The following is a 22,236-nucleotide window of genomic DNA, read 5'->3' as shown; positions in this document are numbered from 1 at the left end:
CTGTGCTGAGCGGCACTTGAAATCCCAAGTTTCTTCACACGATCCCAAGACTCGCAACAATGTATCCTGACACATTCGAAGGATTTGCCATTCCGGCTGCCGACCAATGGACTCAGCCGCGAAGAATCGAGGTTTGTTGCGGAAAACTCTGAATCCCTAAGTCCTGGCAGTACATTGACGAGCCCTCTTAACTCTAGTTCAAGCCGAAGCCCTTTGGTGACTACGACATCGATGTCAAGATTACCTGCTGTGGCGTGTGCGGCTCAGACCTGCACACGGCGACGGGCGGCTGGGGCAACAAGAACTGGCCCATCATCCCCGGGCATGGTGAGTGATATGCGTAGCAGACTGTCGAGTGATAAAAGGGGGGAGCACAGTAACACTGACACGACAACAAACCCGCAGAGATTGTTGGCACTGCAGTCAAAGTCGGCCCCAAGGTGACGACTGTCAAAGTCGGCGACCGCGTCGGCGTAGGCGCCCAGATCTCGGCCTGCCTGGACTGCGCGCAATGCAAGGAGGGCAACGAGACGTACTGCAAGAAGCAGCAAGGTGAGTACTAGCTCCATGCTACCAAGTACTATAGTATGAAGTGAGGGTTACTGGTCACTGAAAGGATTAATCAAACGGTGTTCCATCATCAGACACGTACAACTCCTTCTACCCCGACGGGACGCTCGCCCACGGCGGCTACTCCTCCCACATCCGCGCGCACGAGCACTTCACCTTCCCGATCCCGGACGCCCTCCCCTCGGAGCTGGCCGCTCCGATGCTCTGCGCCGGTCTGACCGCCTACTCGCCGCTCGTTCGCAACGGCGTCGGCCCGGGCAAGAAGGTGGGCATCATCGGCATGTACGTACTTTCCCCCAATTACTCCCTTCTCTCTCTGCCACACACCCCGCCCTACTAAATCCAGTCCCCCCAAAATCCAGCGGCGGCATCGGCCACTTCGGGATCCTCTTCGCCAAAGCGCTCGGCGCCTCCGTCTGGGCCATCTCGCGCGGGACGAGCAAGAAGGCCGACGCGCTGGCCATGGGCGCCGACGGGTTCCTCGCGACGCAGGAAAAGGGGTGGAACACCGGGCCGGAGCTTGAAATGACCTTCGACATGCTCCTGTGCACGGCCAGCGCCGACGACGACGGGTTCGACCTGGCCGCCTACCTGTCGCTGCTGAAGGTGCACGGCCGCTTCATCAGTGTCGGCCTGCCCGAGGGCGACGGGTGGCGCGTGCGGCCCATGTCGTTGCTCGCCAACGGTTGCTTGATCGGGGCCGCGCATCTGGGCAGTAGGCGGGAGACGCTGGACATGTTGCGGCTCGCGGCCGAGAGGGGGATCAAGAGCTGGGTGGAGACGATTCCGGTTGGGGAGAAGGGGGTTGGGGAGGCGCGTGAGTAGTACCTATTCATTCTCTTCGCTTCCTCTTTCCCCGTGCGTCAAAAAGAGAGAGACAGAGCTGACTGTTTGCGTACTAGTGGAGCGCCTGCATAACAACGACGTCCGGTACAGGTTTACCCTAGTTGATTATGACAAGCAGTTCCGGTAAAGGTGCTGGCTTGCCATTTCTGGCGGGGGGGTGTGTTTTGGGGGGGCGGCGGGCTGTTCGGGCGTCTATTCAGTTCTTGCTTCATGGCCGTGGTGGACCAAAGGAGGCGACGGGGAGATCCAGAAGATAATCTCAGAATTGCTCCCTGTAGATCGAACGCATCTAGTGAGTCTGGATGTTAGTTCTCCACCTGAAAAACGAACGAGGAGCTAGTACGGAGTAATAAATACTTGCCAGTTGTGAATGGCGACTGTGACGTCCGCCGCCCAAGACGAAACCTTATGAAGCACCATCCCCACATTCACATAGGAGATCGGAGCTCCCTTTCAAGGAGGCGTACAACTTCTAAGACAGAATTGTGATTCATGATATCCGGCTGCTGCAACCGGTAACGTGCCTCCTCTAATACTTCCTCAACTACGTGACGGTTCTGGGGGGTGCGTTGTGTCATCGATAAGAGGTGGGACACAAGTTTGATCTGCGGCTTGTTCGTCAGCTTATTCAGATCCTGTTGGCGTGTATAATTGCTGCGGAGATAACCGAGTATGGCGTCTCTAAGCAGGATCGGGATCAAACGATCTTTGTCGGCGTTTGAGACTGCATTGTTCAACTTAGCCACCACATATGAATAGAGCGAAAACTGTGCGGCTAGACGGAGAACTGTATGCTGGTTGAAACGACTGGATTCAGGTGGTATCCACGACCCGTAACGGCGCCTGCGGTTTAGGTTTTGGAATTCGTGGTTGTCGTCATAATTTCGCTGCATGCCAATTTGCCCGATGACTGTGTCCAACCTCTCAAGCATCCGTATTAGCCTGGCCATGGTCCCTGGTTCGGCTGGCTCGGACGCGTTATGCTCCACCCATGCCGCGAGGTCGAGGCAGTATGGAACGTCAGTCCAGATTCCCATCCCCAGCAGGTCACTGGCCTGGTTGTGAACTGTTGCAGCCTTCAGTTTCGTGGTTTGCGCCTTCAGAAGCTCTATGTGTGGGTTAAAGTCTGCGGAGACGTCGCGCTTGAAGTTGGTGAGATGATCGTCCTGCGACTCCTGCCTAGCCCAGTCGAGCACGGCCCGGTGCAGAAACTGAACTGCTCCAGACGGCGAGATCTCCAGAAGTCCCATGGTTCGGCTGGCCAGTCGACGACGCATTGTGGCAACCATCTGGGCTTCTCCGCTTTGTATGAGCCGGGGAAAGTCATGGTGGTATGAGCTCCCTTCATCCTCATCGGCCAATAGCAGAGTCACGGCCGTCATCTTCATACGGATCATATCGATATCGAACCAGGAGGATGAGGCTAGCACGAGGAGAAAATACCGTGCTGACTGGCTGATGTGCCTGGGGTTGATCTATCGTCTGCTGGCATCGAAGAGATTCTCGAGGTCCTGCGGTAACTCGCCGAGCATCCTGTGCAACTCTGCTATATTGTCGCCGTCACTTAGACGCGCAATTAGCGCTTGAACAACAACATTAACCCACAGAAAAACGCCGTCCGCTCTCGCGCAGATTTCCTGGAGAAGTCTAGCGGCTTCTGCTGGATGCAGAGACCGGAGTTCGTTGAACGCCGGCTCCGATGTGAAACGGCCTGTGACATAGCGGCTAATGTCGTGCTCGGTTAGGTCCTGAAGCCTGAGACTTGGGTTTCTGTGGAAAGCATCGCTGAATATGTTCCAGGGACGGCTGCTGACACAGAGTTTCAGACGTTCCCACCCGCTGAGCTCTTTGACGAGCTCGACGAGCTTTTCATGCTGCCCGGAGAACTCGTCCAGCCCGTCAATGAACAGAACCAGTCGGAACTCGCTCCGTGCATAGGAAGCCAGGCTTTTGAAACAGGATAGGAGCTCGTCCCATTCCCATGGCGGCAAGAGATGCTCAGCATCGGTGCCAACCATTTGCATGTAGGCCCACCGCCTCTCGAAGACTCGCGGCATGAGATCGGGCATTTGTCGTAGGCACTGAATGAGGAGTGTGCGAAGTAGGCCCTCGTGGGACTTTTGCAGGTCGTTCCCGGCATTCCAGAAATAGAAGGACGCGGTAAGCAGTTGATGCGATCCGGCCCAGACGGAAAGGTGCTCTACTAGGCTTTGATGGGTCGTAAAGACTTGACTTCCCAGATCCAGGCTTTCCCGTTATCCAGTATATCTCCTGAGTGTCCGCCTCAAGCCACGTAGGGAAGTGAGACCATGCCAGCGCTCCATCGGAACCCGACTGTGGCTCGAATGCCCATTCAAACGTGTCGCGGTACGCCTGTGGGATTGACTTCTCGCGGTCTTTGATGGAATGGAAAGCGAGGCTGTTGATGATTTGCAGTCCGGCCGCTTGCGCAAAGTGAGAATCGGTCGCGGAAAGCTGGCTTGTTCGCGGCGACCAGTCCGCCGACCACATGGCGCGGATCAGGTCGAGACGCGTCGACGACGATGACCAGAACGCCCCAAAGGTTTCCGTAGCTGATTCAAGGGATCTGTCCCCTGCGACCACGTCGTTGAGTAGGGCAGCCATATTTCTGGTTGTCGAGTCCACACGCTCAATTTTCGAGATCATGTCGGCCTGCTGCTGGGTCGCCTGGCAGAGGGTCATGCCTTCGTTCTGTGCTTTCTCCCTGGTAGGTTACAGTCAACATCAGCTGCCCTGCCTCAGCGTTGCTATAATAGCGGAACGTGCATACCACAGTGCAAAGAGCGCTGCTGTCTGCATCTGCGCCTGAAGCGCCATGAGTTTGCTGGTCAGGTCCTTGATCTTGCTTTCGGATACGATATGTCTGCCTGCTGCTGCCAGTTTTACCGCGGCCGATCTGAACTTGAACTCCAGCTTGAATGTCGACCGGTGTGCCACAGGCCTCAATCCCAGCGCCTGCATAATGTCGGCTAGTTCCTTGCTAACTTCCTTGCACTGCCGGCACGCCTCCAGAAACATACAATCCGGAGATCCCGGCAGCGAATTCAGTTGTATCTGCGACCCCTTTTCTTCAATACGGGAGGTAAGTGCATCGAGGTCGCTGGCGAGTCTTCTCAGAGTAAGGACCCTCTCCGTCTGTCCAGTTGCAGATTTGCATATCTCAACCACGTCTGAAAGCAGCCTGGTTCCGACATCGACAAACTGCACCCCTGCCGCGGCAATGCTCAGCGCACTCAACGGGTCCATGATGATAGGGGATGCAGCCCGACAAACTGCAAAGTGTGCAGGAAGAAAGATAATATATTGTGGTTGTCAGATCGTTCGACGCTTCACGAGTTGGCATAATTGAGCCGGTAGAGCCTGGTTAGGTTTGCGAGAGCGAAGTCTCCAAACAGCGAGCAACGATAAGCCGCCAATGAAGACCTCCCATGTGGCATTGGATATCCCAATAGGCAGATTGCCCAACGAGGCTGTGTTGACGCCACATGCTTGTACTACACATCATCCCCTACCATTGACAAGGATGCGGCCATCTCCGCAGTCCCCCCTCATGTTGTTCTCATTCCACGTTCGTCGCAGCTTGTAATATTACCCGCTAGTGGGTACCGCATCGCTAGGGCCGTGCGTTACTAGGAGCGGCTGACGACAAAGTCTGATATGCAAGAGTACTACCTTGCGAATGAAGCTAAACAATAGGGCTATTGGCCGATCAAGATGAACTATTAGCTGTCTGACCGGGCACTATGCCCTGAATCTAACTAACCGGTCGTAGGTCCGATAACCAAGGGACAGGTAAACTGAGGTGCTTGGGTTATGGGCCTGTAAGGGAGCATATCAATCAGATGCCTGAAATCCAGATGCCTGAAATCCAGATGCCTGAAATCCAGATGCCTGAAATCCAGATGCCTGAAATCAGATCCTAGTACTAGTCACCATCGTAACAATCAAACGCTATTACTGCCACCTGACCACTTTTCTCAGCGTCCTAAAGCGCCGTCGATGGCACGGTGACCCACGGCCGAGTAGCCCGGCACGAACATCTCCCCGTACGGCTGCATGAAGGTATCTTGTGGCGAAGTCAGTCTCACAAAGAAAGACTTAACGGAGTGATTACCCCTGGTGAGGACTTACCGTAAGTGGACAGAGGCTTATGGCGACAGTACCAAGTAATGCCCTCAATAACCATCTCCGTCTGGTTGACGGGCTTTGGGAACTCCGCTACCACAGCGGCATACTCGGCGTCGGTCACCCCGTGAGCCGGTCCCGAAAAGTCCAGATCGTTGCCCCAGTAGATGGCCACGACATCGGGCTCCTTGAAGAGGGCAAACTTCGGTTCCGCGTGCAGCGCGATCCCGTCCCAGACCAGCTGCACCCTCCGGTCGTCCCAGTGTCTGCCGTCCCGGTGTGATCGGATGAAACCCCTGGCAGCAAACGCGCCGTCGACCTCAAAGCGCCGGTCCAGGGTCACGAAGGGTGAATCGAGGCTGTGGTTGGCGCCGAGGTCGTGCAGCATCAGTCCGACAGCCTGGACCTCTTCGTCGACTGATGCGCGGAGCGTTTCGTTGTGGGCGAGCAGCAGGGTTCCAAAGAGCCAGGCTCGCATAACGTGGTTGTACAGCCTGTCGTCGGAATGGTCCCGGGCAAACTGCTGGGCAGCGCGGACAATAGGGGTGTCGATGACCGACACGCCGGCTATGTTGCGTCGAGGGGAGGGTTTGGGGTGTGGCGTAGCGTGCGCGAGCAGCGGGAGCCAGGCTGCTATGAGGGAGAGATAGGCTAGGCTGAGGAACAACATGTTGGAGTGAGTCTGAATGCGAGTTTGTGGTTTGTTTGTTGTGAGGGTTTGCATGACAGACATGCGGCCTAAATGCGCACTCATCATGGGGTTCTATCATTATTATAAGGCCCGGTGGCAGCTTGAACTTTCCGGTAATTAGCGCAGCGACCCGCAGAACGAAGCAAACCTGAGCACGTTTGAGCAAGGTGTGGTTGCGTCCTTGCTTACATTCTGCTCACTTTAAAGATACGGCTGAGCAAATAGAGTTTAAGGCCTGGCCGTGGTGTGCCCAGGTAGCGGGAGCATGACAAGTTAAAGCTCCGGGACGGCTCGGAACATATCCCCATGTGACAAATGGGATAGATTGATTGCAGCAGACTACCGAACATCAGCTCTATTAACTCTATGTCTATATTTTCCCTGTGACCATGGTAACCAACTTGACTCAATGCAAACTCAGCAGCTGGATTTTGAGGCAGAGATCACAAGCCAATCAAACCTAGAAGTACCGATACGCAGAAAGCAGGTGAGAAGACTACCTACCTGGTCCCTAGCACTCAGGCCGTCTTCGTCCACGAGGACCGCATGTTCCAGCGGCCCAGTCTCCTCCTCAAGCAAGCAATGCAGCCGGTGTGACCTCATATTTCACCAGCAGGCAACGGATTCTCGTGGTTCAACCTGAGGCCGCGGGCGGTGTGGTAGATGCCGAGGACCTCTTGCAAACCCTTCATGGTGAACAAATGTCTCGCTGAGGCCACTCGCGAATCGGCATGGGCACTAGTTGAGTCATTCAAGTAGACCTTCGCCGCCAGCTCGTGATCTAGGCCTTTTTGTTAGGTCATAGTCGGTCGAGATGAGCGAGTTTCCATGCAAGAGCGAGCCATTCTTCAGGAGTGGAAGGTGGCACCACGCAACCATGTATGCCGAACACTCTGCCGGCCAGCTTGACCAATAACACAACTTACCTGAACTTGGAAGGTACAGGTGTTACGATAATGGCCGCCCTTGCCGCTGGCAAGATCCTCCTTGGAAGTTACTCAGCTACGGTGATGGTCATAGCCAAAGAGTTAATCGGTCGCGTCAATCGCGTCTGTGCAAAGATCTCCCTTGGCTGAGTTGCTTTTGGTCGATGATTCTGCTGGGGCATCCCCTTACTCTCCCCTGCCTCTACGTAACGCACCTATCACATCACCTAAAGAAGATACGACAGTCTGGTGTTGTTCCTTGCCTTCTCACAACCGCCATGAACACACATTACAATCAAGCACTCACATATATACTCAGGTTTACAGCCCACCAAGTGACCAGCACTGCCGTATTCCATCGTCAGTCGCACCTTTGGAACTTGGCAGATGGACCGTGATGGAGTACTGCTCCGCGACAACCCTGCGGACGCCCGCAGGTCGACAGCTGCAGGACGAGAGCTGAAAGGTAGCACGAAAACGCAGCTTATGAGGATTCTATGGACCAGGGGCACAGAGGAGGGTCTACTCTCAAAGTGATACAAAGCACGACAGCTGCTCGGCGGACTTTGGTTGCTGCGTTGTCTATGTCTTTCGGTATCCCGATAGGCCTGGCGACCAAGACAACATTCAATACTAGCTCAGCTCGCGACGCACGCGCAGAGCTTGAGGAGATGATCGGCAGCAAACCTCGAGCTGGCTTCCGTGGTTCAGCGTTCATGAAGAGCGCCATCGTGCGGGGGATTGGCATCATTCGGTTGCCGTGTGGTGACGACGACGAGGTCTCCGTGTTTGAGATGACCGGCGGAGAGGAGAAGGGGATGAGCGGTCTGGCTTGGATATTCGTATAAATCGAGCGCCGCCGGCCCCTTCATCGTGGAGTTCGCAATCCAGCAACCACCATCATCAGCATTGACTCCCAACCTACAGACTTTACCCAGCTACACTGTCCGTTCCACCCATTATTCCACAGCCGTCACCATGTCCGCCAGCGGAGTCGCCGTCTCACTCAACACCAACGCTCCACAGGAGCAGCAGCTTCAGCTGTTCTACAACACCAAGAAGCACAATCTCGGCGTGCAGCTGCGCAACGAACGCAATGCGGACGACGAAAAGGCCACGTATGCGGCCGGCGACGATGCCCAGGCCGGCATCATCCTCAACCCGGGCCAGGTTGCCGCCACCAGCGTGACCGGCCTCGACATTGTCGTGGGCTTCACCAAGAAGGCAGCTCCGGCGACCACGGGGGACGGTTGTCACTGTGACCCCCCGAACCAGAACGATGTGTCCATCATCAGCCCCGTCTACCAGCCTCTCGCCGCGACGCAGCCCAACAACCTCACCATTGCCGCGACCTCGTCGGGCAGCACCGCCTGGATCTTCTTCCTGACGTGAGTCCCCAAGAAAAGACTCTAGGAAGTGATCATCATCGCCAGGAAGAACACGGGCTGACAGACACAATTCCAGTGGCGAGGACAAATTCAACACTACCATTAACGAGGTCTTCCTCGGCGACGACGCCCCTGGCAACTACAGCGAAACGACCAGGATCCTCCCTGGCTCGTCCTTGGCCGCATACTACGCCGGGGCCGAAGACAAACGCTACGTCATCTACCAGTCCGACGGCACCAAGAGGCTGTGGGAGTACTCTCCCAACCCTGCTCATGTCTCTAGTGCGTTCCACCATCCTGTCCCTCCTCCCCTCCCACCCTAGCAACCTAGAGAGAACATCGATGGCTGACACTCGCATCACTGGTGCACGCACTCACAGACGAAGAGCTCGACAACTCGGGCGATGCCAAGCCCAACACGTCGCTGGCCGTCAGCTACAGTGACGCCGATCGCAAGGCGTACCTGTACTATGTCGACAACAGCGACCAGCTCCGTGTCATAGTCAAGAGCAACGGCAGCTGGGGACCGTCGTCTGCTGTGGCCCACGCCGCTAGCCCGGTCGAGCCTGGCAGTCAGATCACCGTTGTTGCCGCTCCCAACGGCAACCACATCTTCTACGTCGGCAAGGGCCAGGCCACCAAGTTCCAGTTTCACCATGCCATCGACCCGCGTCGCTAAGTGATCAACATGGGAATCCAGACATGACTCGGAATCCAGACATGACACCACCATGTGTTTCCGTTGTCTCGAAGCTGGTTGTGCGTCATACTAGTACTAGCTATTAACTATTAGGTAGTTCCATTAACTCCTGCTCTTCAAAGCAATCCCAGAATGCAATTTTAGAAAATCCACCTTGATGATTTTCCGCCGGTTACACCCTGTGATTCAAACGCCCATGATCGTTGCGTACCTGATGCTAACCTCCCGATCGCCCCGCCAACCATCTTACAAACACCTCCTCGCTCTGACATGGCTTCCTAATCTTCAGAAACCGATTCATCACCATATGCACATGGATCTCCCCCTCGCAGGCGGCAACCGTTGTCGTGCGCGGATGCTCGCTCCTCAAAATCTCGCCCAACCGCGCCACATCGTCGCGGAACAGCTCCGCCCCGCCGTACGTGACCAGCACCTCATCCACAGGGAGGTCGGCCCACCACTCGCGCGGCGCCAACAGCGGGCTATTCCACGGGTCCGCCTCGGCACCGCCCAGCAGGTTCCGCGCCCAGTACGCCAGCGACTCCGGCGTGACGATGTCCCTCTTCCCACCACCACCACCACCACCACCACTACTACTACTCTCGCCCATCCCGGACGCCGAAGACAAAGAAAAAGAGGGCTTCCCCAGCTCCACCCACGGCGAGACGAGCGCCGCACCAGCGAAGCGGCCGTCCTCCTCCACGGCAACGGCCGGCACTGCCGGGTCGGGGTTGGGGTGGCGCACGTGCAGCAGCAGGCCGAGCAGTAGGTGCCCGCCGGCCGAGTCGCCGAGCAGCGTGACGCGCGCCGGCGGCACCTTCTCGACGCGCAGGAGATGCTCTAACAGACACGCGGCCTGCGCCAGCTGCGCAGGGTAGTGGTTCCGCCGCTCCGACGCGAGCGCGTACTCGAGCACCACGACCGCGACGCCTGCTTCAGGCGTCTGGCCCGCTGGGAACCCGAACGCCATGTCCAGGTGGTCCGGAAGCGCCGGCGACATGTACCCGCCGCCGTGGAAAAGCACGCGGACGCGGACGCCTCCTCCCTTACTGCTGCTGCTGCTGCTGCTGCTGCTGCTGCTCGGGGGTGATGATGAGGGATGACGGTGATTCCGCGGGCCGAGCCAGGCCGCGACGGTGCCGTCCGGAAGCCGGATCTCCGAGTACGGGATCTTGTGGCGCCGGGCGTACCGGCGGCACGTCGTGGTGGTGGGCGCGAGCAGGTGCTGGATGCCGACCGCGTCCAGGCCGCACTGGTAGTCGCGCATGCCTTCGTACGCGACATACTCGTGGAAGGACAGGCCTGCGCGCCGGGAGGGTGGGAGGGCCGTGATCGCTTTGAAGGCGAGATGGCCGGCTGTGGGTTGGGGTTAGTACAGTGGTAGATGATATACCGTATGTGACAGGATCGGTTGGAGTGGATGCACTTCTTACTTATGCAAGTGGCTCGCGATAGGAGGGAGAGCCACGACAGTGCGCCGAATGGAGGCGCCTCGTCATGCTCATCATGCTCCGCGGCTGGAGGTTCACCGCGGGAGTGACGGAGTCGGAAAGAGCGTGTCATGGCCTCCACTCGCCCGACATGCGTTATGTTCGAGTCGGCTGTCGGAATAGGATGCGGGTGATAAGCGGACTGGGAAATTGAGAATTACGACCAGTTACGAGGATCGTGGTGAAGACGATACAGTGGTCGCGGCTGGACCCTCTATTGCCAATTGTATGACCGGAAAACACCACGTCGTCTTGGGCTTGGCACAAAGGTAAGGTGGTAGAGTAGGTATGTAGATGAGACCTCGTAGAATCAGACTCTCCAATCCGACGGGTGGTGCGGGCTATACGGAGGTACACATGGAGAGTTTGATGATTCTTCGTATGGCCGGCTTGCCTTGCTGGTCTCTCGCCGCCGGCACTACCGGTACCTGACCCACTAGGGTCACGTACCTGCAGCTAACCTAAGTTAGCTTAGTTCGGTCGGAGCCTCGGAGGTATCCCACCTCCGAACCTTTACCTTATCTTTCAACATCAATCCAATCCAAGGCCTTACGTTCGCTACCGTATGTGTGCGTCCTGCCACCTGGTAAGATCCGATGTCACTGTAACATACTATCATAATTCGCGTTCGTTACTATCTGCGTGCCTACCTTGGGTATCCATCTCCGTCCCAGAGAAGTAGGTATCGTAGGACCATTGAAAAACAGTGAGGATTTAATCCAGATCGAAGCCAAAATCCAGCATTAGTAATTCCTCCATCCATTACATAGTACTTCCTTTTCGACGGGGCTACGCAGTTGCCTGTTCGCAACCCCTGTAGGTTAATATGTAAGGTAGTATGTGATAACTACCTAGGTATGTGGGAGTGTACACCTCCTCCAGCATATTACACGTTAGCGTGGTACTTGCCCCACCCACTATCCCATTTTCAGCATACAGTTACGTCAAAATCAGCATACAAGTCACTTTTCTAGTACTTTCCATAGAAAAGTGACCTCCTTCAAAATCCGTTCAGCCGACCCACTAAAAATCCATAATCTTCGACTTACATGCGCATCAGGAACACCATGGACATCGACACTATTATCAACCACAACCAAGACCTACACAAGTCGCCCTGCGCAGAGCGTTTTTACCGACTACATGCAAATAAGGCCAACAACCGTACAAAACACTGGTTCCAACAGGCCACTAGGTCCCAGGACCTATCACGTGATAAGAAGGTAGGCACCTTGCCTACTAGATTACCTACCCACCTACCTATCTTACTAACTCTCTCTCTCTCTAATAGATTGAAATTCGAACCTTACACAAGCATGCCGGCTGGGACTATTCCACTATTGCGAAGGCTACGGGCACAACACAACGGCAAGTGCAGCTTGCCCTGCAGGGTCCTTTGACCCCAAGGAAAAAAGGAAGGGTTGGGCCCCGGCCTGTCGTCAAGTCCCCGCAAAAGAACGAACTGATCGAGTTCCTACGGTCCGATCCGCTGAACCGCAAGCTTCCTTGGGCTGATTTGCGGTACTATATTCCAGGTTTCGAGCTCTTCGGAGAGCGAGCTATCTCAACGGCACTCGAAGCCCTTGGATACAAACGGACGATTCGACCCCGTCGCATTCAGCTTACCGATAAACACAAAGCCGATCGCCTCGCCTTCGCATACGAACAGCTTTCATTACGCCCGTACCAAGAAGACTGGGAGAATGTCCTCTTCTCCGATGAAACGTGGGCGACCAACAATCCAATGTGGAAGCAATGGATCACAATTCACGACACGGAAGATCCAGAGACCTGGGCACTCATACGAACTAAGCCACACGGGTGGATGTTTTGGGGCTCATTCGCCGGCTGTCGCAAAGGACCTAGCTTCTTCTGGGAGAAGGAGTACGGTGGTATCACTGCAGAGAAGTATCAACGGTTCATCATCCCTTTGGTCCATACATTTTATATAGAGTTTGAAGACATGTGGTTCCAACAGGATAACGCAGCACCCCACGCAGCTCGCGTAACCAAGGCATTACTGACAGCACTTGGGATTGACTACATTGTATGGCCCGCACGGAGCCCAGACCTTAGCCCTATAGAAAATGTATGGTTCTGGATGAAGAATTGGATCGAGGAAAACTATGATATTCAGCGGTTAACCCGGGCTCCGCTTCGCCGGGCTATTCAGGAGGCTTGGGATACAGTGCCCATAGAATTCTTACGGCAACTAGCTCACTCAATGCCCCGACGGCTCAGACAGGTCATTGCAAATGAAGGAGGGAGAATTATGTACTAGGTACTCTGTATGCAGTAGAAAATTGTATGTGTATGGTGGTATCTTGACTCTCTCTTGACTCCTGCAGGGGTTTTGCCAGCTCTGGTTAGTCGGGTGGGGCAAGTACCACGCTAACGTGTAATATGCTGGAGGAGGTGTACTCCGTACATGCCGATGTTTACATCAAGCGAGATTACTGTGGTATTAATCTCTCCCGGTAACCCTGGTAAGACCCGGATCGCACTGGACCTAGCCCGCAGGATTCGAAAGTTTGAATACCTTACGTACTAGTCCGGTTCCAGAACTTCCAGGCGTCCGCCAAGCGCGCCCTGTTATTGTTATCCACTATCAGGTGGAGCGATGGAGCTAGTGCTGACCGTTGCCGCTGGTCTTCAAGCAAGGGTGAGGATTAAGGTCTGTATTAGCGTCTGCAGTTCGAGCTTGTCTCTCGTCTACAAAAGAAGCAGCATGTCCCTCCAGTGTTCGCGGGGATACGGAGGACAAGTCCATTAATACAACACAAATTCCATAAGGTTTATTGTACAATACATACATGTAGGTAAGACCTGGGTACTATCTAGGCAACCATGGAGGTCATCCCCATCTCGGCGCTCGATAACGTCGGCGCCTTCCGCAACACCCGAGTGCGGACCTTTTTCCTCCTCGACGACCGACTCGACGAGGTCAAGCTGCGCGATGCCTTGACGGGTCTGATCCGAGATCATTGGCGCAAGTTGGGTGCCCGCATAGTCATGGGCAAGAACAAGCGGCGTCCCGTCTACCACGTGCCCAAGGTCTTCGACGACAACTACGAGCTCTTCCGCTGGTCGGTGGACCACAGCGCCTCCCCCATCGACGAGGCGGCCCCCGAGCTGCAGCTCAAGACCGCCAAGCCGGAAGGCGGCGTGGCTGTGCTCCCGTCGGTCGAGGTCTTTGACGCCCGCTTCCGTCCCCAGCACTGGCCCATCAGCCTCGACGCGGAACCCGACGCGCCGCTGCTCCTGGTGCACCTGTCTCTCTTCGCCGACGCCACCGTCATCTCCACCAGCCACCCGCACATCCTAGGCGACCAGCTCGGTCTGGCCAACATACTCAAGGCCTGGCTGGGTCTGCTCGAGCACAAGGCACCTCCGCCGATGGTGGGGTACAACGAAGACATCCTCCCCGGCCAGAAGCCCTTCGCCGAGTATCCCAAATCCGAGACCTTCAAGAAGGGCCGGCACCGCGTCCGCGGTCCCTTTGAGAGACTCTTCATTCTCCCTGGCTACATCTGGGAGATGATTCTCGAGCCCAAGGAAGAGAAGGCCACCGTCTTTTTCCCGTTGCCTGTGCTCCAATCCCTCCGCGAGCGGTACACCGCAGGGCTCAGCGAGAAGGACGGCGCCAGTGCAGAGCTGACCAATGGCGATATCATTTCGGCCATCATGACCAAGGTCCGTCGTCGCTGCCCCGGCCCTGCCCTCTCCGCTCCCTCCCGCTCCCCACCCTGTACTACTTACCAAAACCACGCTTTGTCCCGCAGCTCGTCCGCCTCTACTCCAACAAGAAGCCGACCCTCAGCCTGACACAAACCATCAATCTCCGCGGCCGCATCCCCGCGCTCTCCACGCCGCAGGCCCAAGCAGGCTACCTCCACAACGGCCTCATCTATGCCACGTCGCGCTTCCGCTACGACCCGGCCATGCCGGCGTCGGAGATTGCCCGGCTCAACCGCGCCGCCGTCGCCGACGTCCTCGGCGACGAGGACACCATCGATGTGCTCTGCGCCGTGTCCCGCGAGCAGCACCGCCGGGACCAGCCGCTGCACATCTGCGAGCCGTGGGAGCGCAGCTACCACATCACCAACTGGGCGCCCGCCTGGCGCGACCTCGACTTCGGCCCCGCGCTGGCCGAGGACGCTAGGGAGGCCAGGCAGGGGAGGCGCGTTGGCTTGGTCGTGCACGGAGATGGCCAGGTGCCCGGCGTACCGGCGAGATGTGAGTCTAAACCGCCCCTACCACCCTTCGAGACCAGGACGGGAATGGGTGATTAACAGTGAGCCTAGACGTGTCGTTTATCACGTCCAAGAGCGAGGACGGCTACTGGGTTAGTTTCGGGACGACGATCCGGGGGATGGAAGCGGTGCGGAAGTACCTTGCTGAGGATCCGATGCTGGAGAGGTTCTAGCGGGCCAAAGGGGAGAGACGGGATGACGTTTACATTGATACTTCGTATAGATCGAGAAGTCGCGATCTTTCATTAAATTGTAGGTCAGCCTCAGTGGAGTCAAGGATTCCTTTGTATAAACACATACCTAGGTAGTTGGACAGCTAGGTCACCGAATAATTGCATTTCCTTTCTCGGCTTTACCACGATGGCTCGGAAGTATGTGAGTTTGACAGACCAGCCTTAACTATTAGGGACATGGAAGTTCCACCTGTTCTTGAAATTTCCTCAGTAGTACCTGCCCCAAATCGCTATAGATTTCAGCCGTCCGACTCCGCAGTTTCGATTTTATGCTGAGGAACCCGCGCTGTGCCCTCTTCTGGGACATTCCTTATATCGATATCCCATTCCCGCACTGCCCTTTCCGAATGCTCTTGCCTTCGCTTCTCTAAGCGTCCACTAGTATTAGACTCAAGCGTACTGGTAGTGTCGCAGCAGGATGACACAGACAGGCTCTTACCTCTCAATCTCGTGGTGGCCTCCGCGTATTCCATGACCTCCTCTTTGCTTAGCATACGCAGCACAATCACAAAATCATCCCGAACCTCAAAGCGCTCCTTCCCGTTTTTCAGGGCCGCAGGGCTGACCATTTTACGACTGATTTTGGTCCACCTTTTGCCTGCTGGAGCGGCGCCGCTACTGCTGGGATGTTTCCTAGGTGCCACGCCCTCTCGAATGGGCTGCGGATCTTCGGGGAACTTCTCTTTTGGGGGCTTTAGGATGCCTTTCAGGCGCGGCGGAGCAGGTATGGTAGCACCGTTGCGTTCCGGGCTGGCAGAACGGGGGCGTTCCGGGCTCTTGAGAACCGTTTTCGCAGGTCTGCTTCGGATTGCAGAAGTCGCTTTCGTCTCCGCTTCCGTGTTGGGTTTCATACGGGTATTTTGCGAGCCTGAGCCGAAGCCAATGTCGTCAACGGCGCTTTTTGCGGCCGAAGAACCTGACTCATAAGCGTAACGGGCGGTTTCCTCGACGACGTTTCCCGGCTCGTCAACGTCTTCGACCGACGCGACTATTGGACGATTCCCCTTGGACTGGTTCTCAAGTAACGCAGACAACTGCAATCCACCCACCGTGCGTTCTGCTGGGCCTGAATCAGAATGCAGGGGGTCTGCTGCTAGAGGAAACGCTCCCAGAGGTTCCTTAAAGGTGAGGCGCGTGCTGTAGCCCTCGCATTCTCTATTCGACTTAATGCAGATGTTGCAAGTAGGTTTCCCTTCGTCACACTTGATCCGCCGCTTTCGGCAGGCTAAGGAAGATAGAGCGTTAAGTTATAAGACCCTGCAGGGGAAGAGCATATGCGGCACTAAATGACTCACTGATACATCCTGTCTTGGTCCTCTTCCTCTCAGTCGTCTCCTTTCTTTCCTCAGTTTCCGGACTTGGCCGGGGGGTCTTGGAGACTACGGCTGGTATGTCAAGCAAGGGATTGCCGGTGCCGTCTGACGTCAGTTTGGAATGCAACGTCCCCGCCCGAGTCTGCGGCAAGCTCTCTAGGGCGGGCAGCTGTGTCAACTCGGGGAACCCATCGGTAGGCGAATCAGGGATGGTTTCGCGGAGCGGAGTCGAGTTCCCGCCGGTCGGAGGCCCGTCCCATGGATTCAATGGTAACCCGGGGAATGGGATGCCTTCTTGAGCCTGGATATCTCTAGTCCTGTATTACGTGTCAGTAAAAAGCCGGTGATATATCTTGGGGAAGAGGGGGCCTTGTCTCACCGCTTGGAAAACAGGGGATGGTGGACGGGGGCACCGATGAGGGTGTCTGCGGGCGTGGGTTCCTCTTGACCGTGCTTAAGGAGATATCTGACAAGATCACTCGGCTTCGTGTACTCATAGCCTTCTCTGTCAAACTCTCGTGCAACCTTATCAAGGTTTCCTAATGCGGTGGCAATATGCAGAAGTGGTGGATCAGGGACAGGAATTGCGGTGGCAGTTCTCGGGCGCTCGCCAGACGATTTGGACCTTGATGTCCCTGTCGTCAATGGTGTCTTGCGGCTCTTGCCTGTCAAGTCAAGGCGATCTATCCTTGCCCTTAGGTCGGCGAAATCATCCCAAACAGTTGACGGCGCCGCAGCTGAGGACGAGGAGTCTGTGCCCTCGAGATCGAAGCCCTTCTCGGGACCCGGACCCAAACTCTCTTCACGATCTGGATTCAAGCTCGCTCGCTGGCTGAGATCGGAGGAAAGTCGATAAGTACTTGAAATACTTCCGCGTCGACCGCCATCGTCCTCCTCCTCGTCGTCGGTCATCCTCGGCAAGGCGAACAGTGCCAGCTGTTCATGATGAAGTGCGACGTGTCGGCGAAACTGTGTGGGATCCACCGTCACCACCACCGCAGAGGCATCTACACCGTCAGGAGCCGGAGTTTCTACTCTGAGCGACTCCGCCCACTCGTCACAGAACGGGCAGTCCTGGGCTGGCAGGGCATCAACTGCCCTCTGGCTTGCATCCGCAATCATCCGCAGTTGCTCCTTCCGAGCCAAGACATCACCGTGTTTGATCTTGATGTGCCCCTCCATCCGTTTTGAGGTGTTGAAGGGGCCTTCCTGGCAGATGATGCAGATCCATTTCCTCCGGTGGCACTGCATCTCATGGTCAAACCAGGCCCGACTGTCACCAAACAGCTGCGAGTCGCATTCGACGCCGCTGAAGGTGCACACGTATGCTTTGAGGTCTTGGAAAGCGTGTTGCCGCCAGGCCCATTCGTTCGATGCGCTCTGAATGCCGAAGCAAAACGGACACTCAAATATGGCCTCGCCCTTGCTGACCTTGGCAAGGGAAGGAAGATGAAGGGTAGCGTCGCCGTTCGGTGCCATATGGAACGACGAGCTCACCGAGACATAGGATACTTTGTCCTCGTCTTCTACCAGGCCCACCCTAAAAGTCAGGAGCATGGTCGGGTCCACCGTGGATGCTTTGGTCGAAGGGCGTGTGTGCGCCGCGTCCGAAGCGTTACCGAACGCGGTGACAGCGGCTGTCGAGTATGTTGACTTATTTGTAGTATCCTGAGCCACAACAAAAGCGTTGTGCGCAATGATGGATTCCATCATTTCCTCTTCCTCGCGCGATTCGGTCCACTCTTGGTCTCCAGCGACTCGCGATTTGTGTCTTCGTGCATATCGAAGAAACTGGCGGCGCTTCGTGATTGCTCGTCCAAGACGCTCACATAGCCACCGTGACTCGGGCTTCCCAAGCTTGGGATAACGCTCCAAAACATGGTTGATGTCGAACTGGTCCATGAACCCGTAGCCGTTGCTGCCAACAACTTGAAGAGCTTTGGCAAATCGGTCGCGGGGCGTTGCCTTGCGGATAAGAATCGAGATGCGAAGAAGACTCCGGATGCATTCGGAGGCGACGTCTAATAGGTCTTCGGACTCGTACTTCTGCCGGTCATCCTCCTTGGAGTCCCCAGGGGAATGGGAAGGATCGCAGTATATTGACCTATTCTCACGATTCCCTACAACAATCTCGAACACTAGGGCATATCATGAGCTTGTGCCCTGTACCTGGAGAAGTTGCCAGCTGAGAGATCATCGAAGCGACCAAAGATCTTCGGGGTAGCTTGGAGGGCCAGAACTATCAAAGTTGAACAGAAGTACAGTAAGGACTTTGAAAAGGCCATGCCGCGCGGCGGTCTCTTGAAGGAAACTGAAAAATCAAAGGGGAACTCGGCTGCTTACAATCACTAAGAGCATCCATCAAGTCGTTGAGCAGATCCTCAACCTGTTCCAAAACCTCGCTGGCAGCCGCAAGACGACTCTCAAGCGAGAAGGGAGAATCCGGTGCATTTCTTGCTCCGATATTGCCCGCCCAGAGACGGAATCTGTCCAGGACATCAGTGACGGTCTCAGTCAAGTTAGCCGCCTAAGAGTTAATATTTATGGTCAGTTTAACCGTCTTGTGATTTAGATACCGCGCTGGACACTTACGGCATCGGCTTTGCTGTGCAGGGTCGGATTCTCTCTCAGCTCCCGGATTATATTGATGAAGCATTTCTCGACTCTACCCGTTTTATCGGCCACAGATCCCGAGACACCCTTACTGACGAGCTCGGGGGTCTCCATAGGCACGGTGCCCAGCTTGCAGCTGAGCTGAGTTGTGCGCTCGCTCGCTTTCTTTTCGTCGTGGCTCGATGCCAAACTCGGGTCGAGCTCGGGAGTCGCGGCCGTCGCGGACAGAGGAGAGCCCCGCGATTTTTCATGCATGAGCGGCTGAGAGGAGTTCCCCTCACGATGCAAAAGGGGAAATGAAATGACCCATCAATCGCCCCCCGGAAGTACCTCCGTGGCACAGTAAGGTCACACATGTACAATACTACTAGTACGATGCATTACCTCAATTGACTGCGACAGACATGATTGCACAGCCTCATGTTTGGTTGTGCCACTGAAAACCGCTTCCTCGTCGGAGCTGACGATCCCGCGCCATCCCACTCTTGTGTATGCAACAACATTGCAACCCCACTTCGCATCCTCAGCTCAGTACTCGCGCGCTGCTGCGAAATCACCATGTCTGGTATTGAGGTCGCGGGACTGGTTCTCGGCGCTTTCCCAATCGCCATTTGGGCACTGGAGCGATACCGTGATGTGGCGCGAGTGATGGGCTTTTGGTACGAGATACGACTCGAGTACCAGCGCAGCATCAGCGAGCTCAAATACCACCGGCTGAGCTTCGTCCGAAATCTGAAGCAGCTTCTTCTCCCTCTCGTTCAGGACGATGCCCAGTTGCAGCGACTGATCAACGATCCAGCAGGTGACAGTTGGAAAGACGTGGAGCTCCAAACGGCATTGGAATGGAGACTGAAAGACGCCTATGGCCTATATCTCGAGATCCTGTCGGAGATGCAGCGGGTTATGCAGGAACTAAATGAAGAACTGGCCATCGAGAGTGAAGCCGTTCAGTCAAAGGTCCATGAGACTAAGGGGCCCAAATCGAAAATCCCCACAGCCACCAAACTGCGGCAGTCTTTCGATCGGTCAAACCGGGCATATCAGACATTCCGAGTCAAGTTCAGTCTGGGCGCACCAAGAAGGACGCAGCTTTTTGCCGACTTGCAGAAGCACAACGATCGGCTGGAAAAGCTCATGACATCAAGCGACGTCGTGTCCGGGCTGGAAGACAACCGCCAACAGCAGCTCGCCTCGTCACGGTCAACCAACACCGCGCTGAGCAAGTTTTGGAGTCAGGCTGATAAGGTTTACAAGGCCTTTATTACGGCTTTCAACTGCAGCTGCCGGGATTACCACTGTGCTCAGCTCATCCTGCAGCACAGGGAGCCGGTCGACAAGGACTTTTGCCTTCGTCTCGACTCCGGGGTAAAAGAATCCAACCCTAACACCTCCTGGGAGATGTTTCCTCTTGCTTTGAAGGTTCCCGGCCCGCAGCTTCATAATGCGACCACAGAGGCGCTGGTTATACAAAATGACATGAGAACCTCGCTGCCGATATCAGCACCGCCAGGCTGGAGTAACATGCCGAAGGAGACGGCGCTCTCCGCTGTCGGCAAGAAGAGAAAGACGGTGCGTGTCTTGGAATCACATGGTGTCACCCTGACACAGACGCAGTAAGACCTCTGCCCCTAGACGATCCGAGTCCACTCGATAGCTAAAGTGTCCAGGACTCTCACCATTCATACTAAGGCTTGCGAGGCCGTTACTGTACACACCACACCAGCTCCTACACCTCAGGAGAGTCCGATTACCAATCTCTGTCAGACTCTCGGTTACAGTCACCGCACCATCTCCAAGGTCCCAGATTCCCTTCCCTCGATCGGCTATCTCGAGCTCGAAGACGACGACACCCGCTACTACATCTATCCGGACAGCAGCTTAGCCCCAAGCCAAACCCATATCAGCCTCGGCCAAATCATCCTAGGCGAGATCAAGCCCCCGCTCACGCGCCGCCAACGCTACCGCCTCTCGCTGACGCTCGCCTCGTCATTTGTTCAGCTGAAGGATACGGCCTGGCTGCAAACACCGTGGGAGAAGGGAGGTGTGTTCTTCTCCTTGAACGCGGAAGGGGGAACGCCGAGGTTGGACCAGCCGTTCATTGTGAGCCGGTTCGATGGGGTGGATCCCAAGATAAAGCAAACGCCACACTCAGGCGGCACCACAGGTACTATCAGTAGTAGGGCCACTGGACACGACGTGGCGGGCATTGCGTGTCTCGGGGTTCTGCTCTTGGAGTTGTGCTTTGGACGTCCTATCGAGTCCCATCCCAGCCGAATCGCCTTTCCGGATGGTGAGAGAATGGATCAGCATACCAGGGCTGCACTGGATCTGATTGCTGCACTGGAGTGGCTGAAGGAGGTGAACGACGAAGCCGGGGCAGACTACACGGACGCTGTCGAGTGGTGTCTCGCCGGGTGTAGGACGTTGCCTAGTGACGGATCGTGGAGGAGACAAATGATGCAGAAGGTTATTGAGCCACTGGAGAGATGCTATAGGTACCTGGGATAAGGGATGCCCAACGTTTCTGGCCGGGAATCAGCAGGTTCGCACCTGTTTGTCACGAGCACATGGCCGCACAGCCCGTGCCATAGTCTTGCGCGGGGTTAGGGTTTTCCAACTTGCAACACAAGGATTGATTTATATCAATGGTCTTTTGAGTTCATTGTGACCAGAGGACCTAAGTAGGTACCTAATAACAAACAAACACATGCAGTTGGTGGGCTCCCAGTCAGCAAATGCCCCCAACGCTCTTTCATCTCGTGATGGAATGGTTTGTTCAAGGCGTGCAGGCACTGTTGGTAGCTGCGGCCGCATTCTGACCGCCAAGCGGGCGCCATCGCGGCGCTAAGTTGAGGACGTTGTCTTTGAGTCGAAGCCGGGCACCAACTGCATTGTGTGACCAAGCATGGGCTGTTTGTTGACTCACGCCGATACCCAGTCATTTGCCGTCCTCAACCAACAATACCTGAGTCACAATACAAGGGTACTAGTACCTACCTTACCTACTCAAGTATAAAACAAAACGGTTGCTCTCAGCACTCCTTCCCTCCGACTTCTATTTTTCTTC

The 22,236-nt window shown here is 55.8% G+C and overlaps 8 protein-coding genes across 8 annotated transcripts; 4 read left to right on the top strand and 4 right to left on the bottom strand.

The window, feature by feature from the left end:
* Positions 1-59: 59 nt before the first annotated feature.
* B0T15DRAFT_402686 (chaperonin 10-like protein) lies at positions 60-1,543 on the top strand (the record flags this gene model as incomplete). The annotated part of the gene is made up of 6 exons (XM_062865174.1): positions 60-131; positions 198-327; positions 406-552; positions 645-852; positions 933-1,387; positions 1,473-1,543. 6 exons carry the CDS (start codon positions 60-62, stop codon positions 1,541-1,543), a joined length of 1,083 nt encoding a protein of 360 aa, XP_062719470.1.
* A 570-nt stretch (positions 1,544-2,113) lies between these two features.
* Positions 2,114-4,956, bottom strand: B0T15DRAFT_576983 (uncharacterized protein; the record flags this gene model as incomplete). Its single annotated transcript, XM_062871046.1, has 5 exons — positions 4,208-4,956; positions 3,725-4,141; positions 3,022-3,663; positions 2,328-2,880; positions 2,114-2,140 (listed from the first exon to the last, which is right to left on the bottom strand). Exons 1-5 carry the CDS (start codon positions 4,681-4,683, stop codon positions 2,114-2,116), a joined length of 2,115 nt encoding a protein of 704 aa, XP_062719469.1. The 5' UTR covers positions 4,684-4,956.
* Positions 4,957-5,398: 442 nt separating this feature from the next.
* Positions 5,399-6,587, bottom strand: B0T15DRAFT_540988 (uncharacterized protein). Its single transcript, XM_062869823.1, has 2 exons — positions 5,575-6,587; positions 5,399-5,509 (listed from the first exon to the last, which is right to left on the bottom strand). The coding sequence occupies exons 1-2, from the start codon at positions 6,317-6,319 to the stop codon at positions 5,415-5,417; spliced, it is 840 nt and encodes a 279-aa protein (XP_062719468.1). The 5' UTR covers positions 6,320-6,587; the 3' UTR covers positions 5,399-5,414.
* A 1,570-nt stretch (positions 6,588-8,157) lies between these two features.
* B0T15DRAFT_560859 (uncharacterized protein) lies at positions 8,158-9,246 on the top strand (the record flags this gene model as incomplete). The annotated part of the gene is made up of 3 exons (XM_062870541.1): positions 8,158-8,567; positions 8,644-8,849; positions 8,948-9,246. The coding sequence occupies 3 exons, from the start codon at positions 8,158-8,160 to the stop codon at positions 9,244-9,246; spliced, it is 915 nt and encodes a 304-aa protein (XP_062719467.1).
* A 238-nt stretch (positions 9,247-9,484) lies between these two features.
* On the bottom strand, positions 9,485-11,137 carry B0T15DRAFT_439433 (Alpha/Beta hydrolase protein; the record flags this gene model as incomplete). The annotated part of the gene is made up of 2 exons (XM_062865890.1): positions 10,701-11,137; positions 9,485-10,623 (listed from the first exon to the last, which is right to left on the bottom strand). The coding sequence occupies exons 1-2, from the start codon at positions 10,828-10,830 to the stop codon at positions 9,485-9,487; spliced, it is 1,269 nt and encodes a 422-aa protein (XP_062719466.1). The 5' UTR covers positions 10,831-11,137.
* Positions 11,138-13,250: 2,113 nt separating this feature from the next.
* On the top strand, positions 13,251-15,363 carry B0T15DRAFT_540980 (uncharacterized protein). The gene is made up of 3 exons (XM_062869822.1): positions 13,251-14,450; positions 14,540-14,993; positions 15,062-15,363. Exons 1-3 carry the CDS (start codon positions 13,605-13,607, stop codon positions 15,181-15,183), a joined length of 1,422 nt encoding a protein of 473 aa, XP_062719465.1. The 5' UTR covers positions 13,251-13,604; the 3' UTR covers positions 15,184-15,363.
* Position 15,364: 1 nt separating this feature from the next.
* Positions 15,365-19,475, bottom strand: B0T15DRAFT_421124 (uncharacterized protein). Its single transcript, XM_062865551.1, has 6 exons — positions 19,149-19,475; positions 18,900-19,083; positions 18,176-18,484; positions 16,936-18,079; positions 16,539-16,873; positions 15,365-16,468 (listed from the first exon to the last, which is right to left on the bottom strand). Exons 1-6 carry the CDS (start codon positions 19,422-19,424, stop codon positions 15,483-15,485), a joined length of 3,234 nt encoding a protein of 1,077 aa, XP_062719464.1. The 5' UTR covers positions 19,425-19,475; the 3' UTR covers positions 15,365-15,482.
* B0T15DRAFT_540968 (uncharacterized protein) lies at positions 19,476-22,107 on the top strand. The gene is made up of 2 exons (XM_062869821.1): positions 19,476-20,782; positions 20,837-22,107. The coding sequence occupies exons 1-2, from the start codon at positions 19,590-19,592 to the stop codon at positions 21,675-21,677; spliced, it is 2,034 nt and encodes a 677-aa protein (XP_062719463.1). The 5' UTR covers positions 19,476-19,589; the 3' UTR covers positions 21,678-22,107.
* The last annotated feature ends 129 nt before the right edge of the window (positions 22,108-22,236 follow it).

Source organism: Chaetomium strumarium (genome assembly GCF_033439665.1).
Source record: "Chaetomium strumarium strain CBS 333.67 chromosome Unknown B0T15scaffold_6, whole genome shotgun sequence".
Lineage (NCBI taxonomy): Eukaryota > Fungi > Ascomycota > Sordariomycetes > Sordariales > Chaetomiaceae > Chaetomium > Chaetomium strumarium.
Note: the sequence above shows the minus strand (reverse complement) of the source record. Positions and strands in the feature narration are given on the sequence as shown.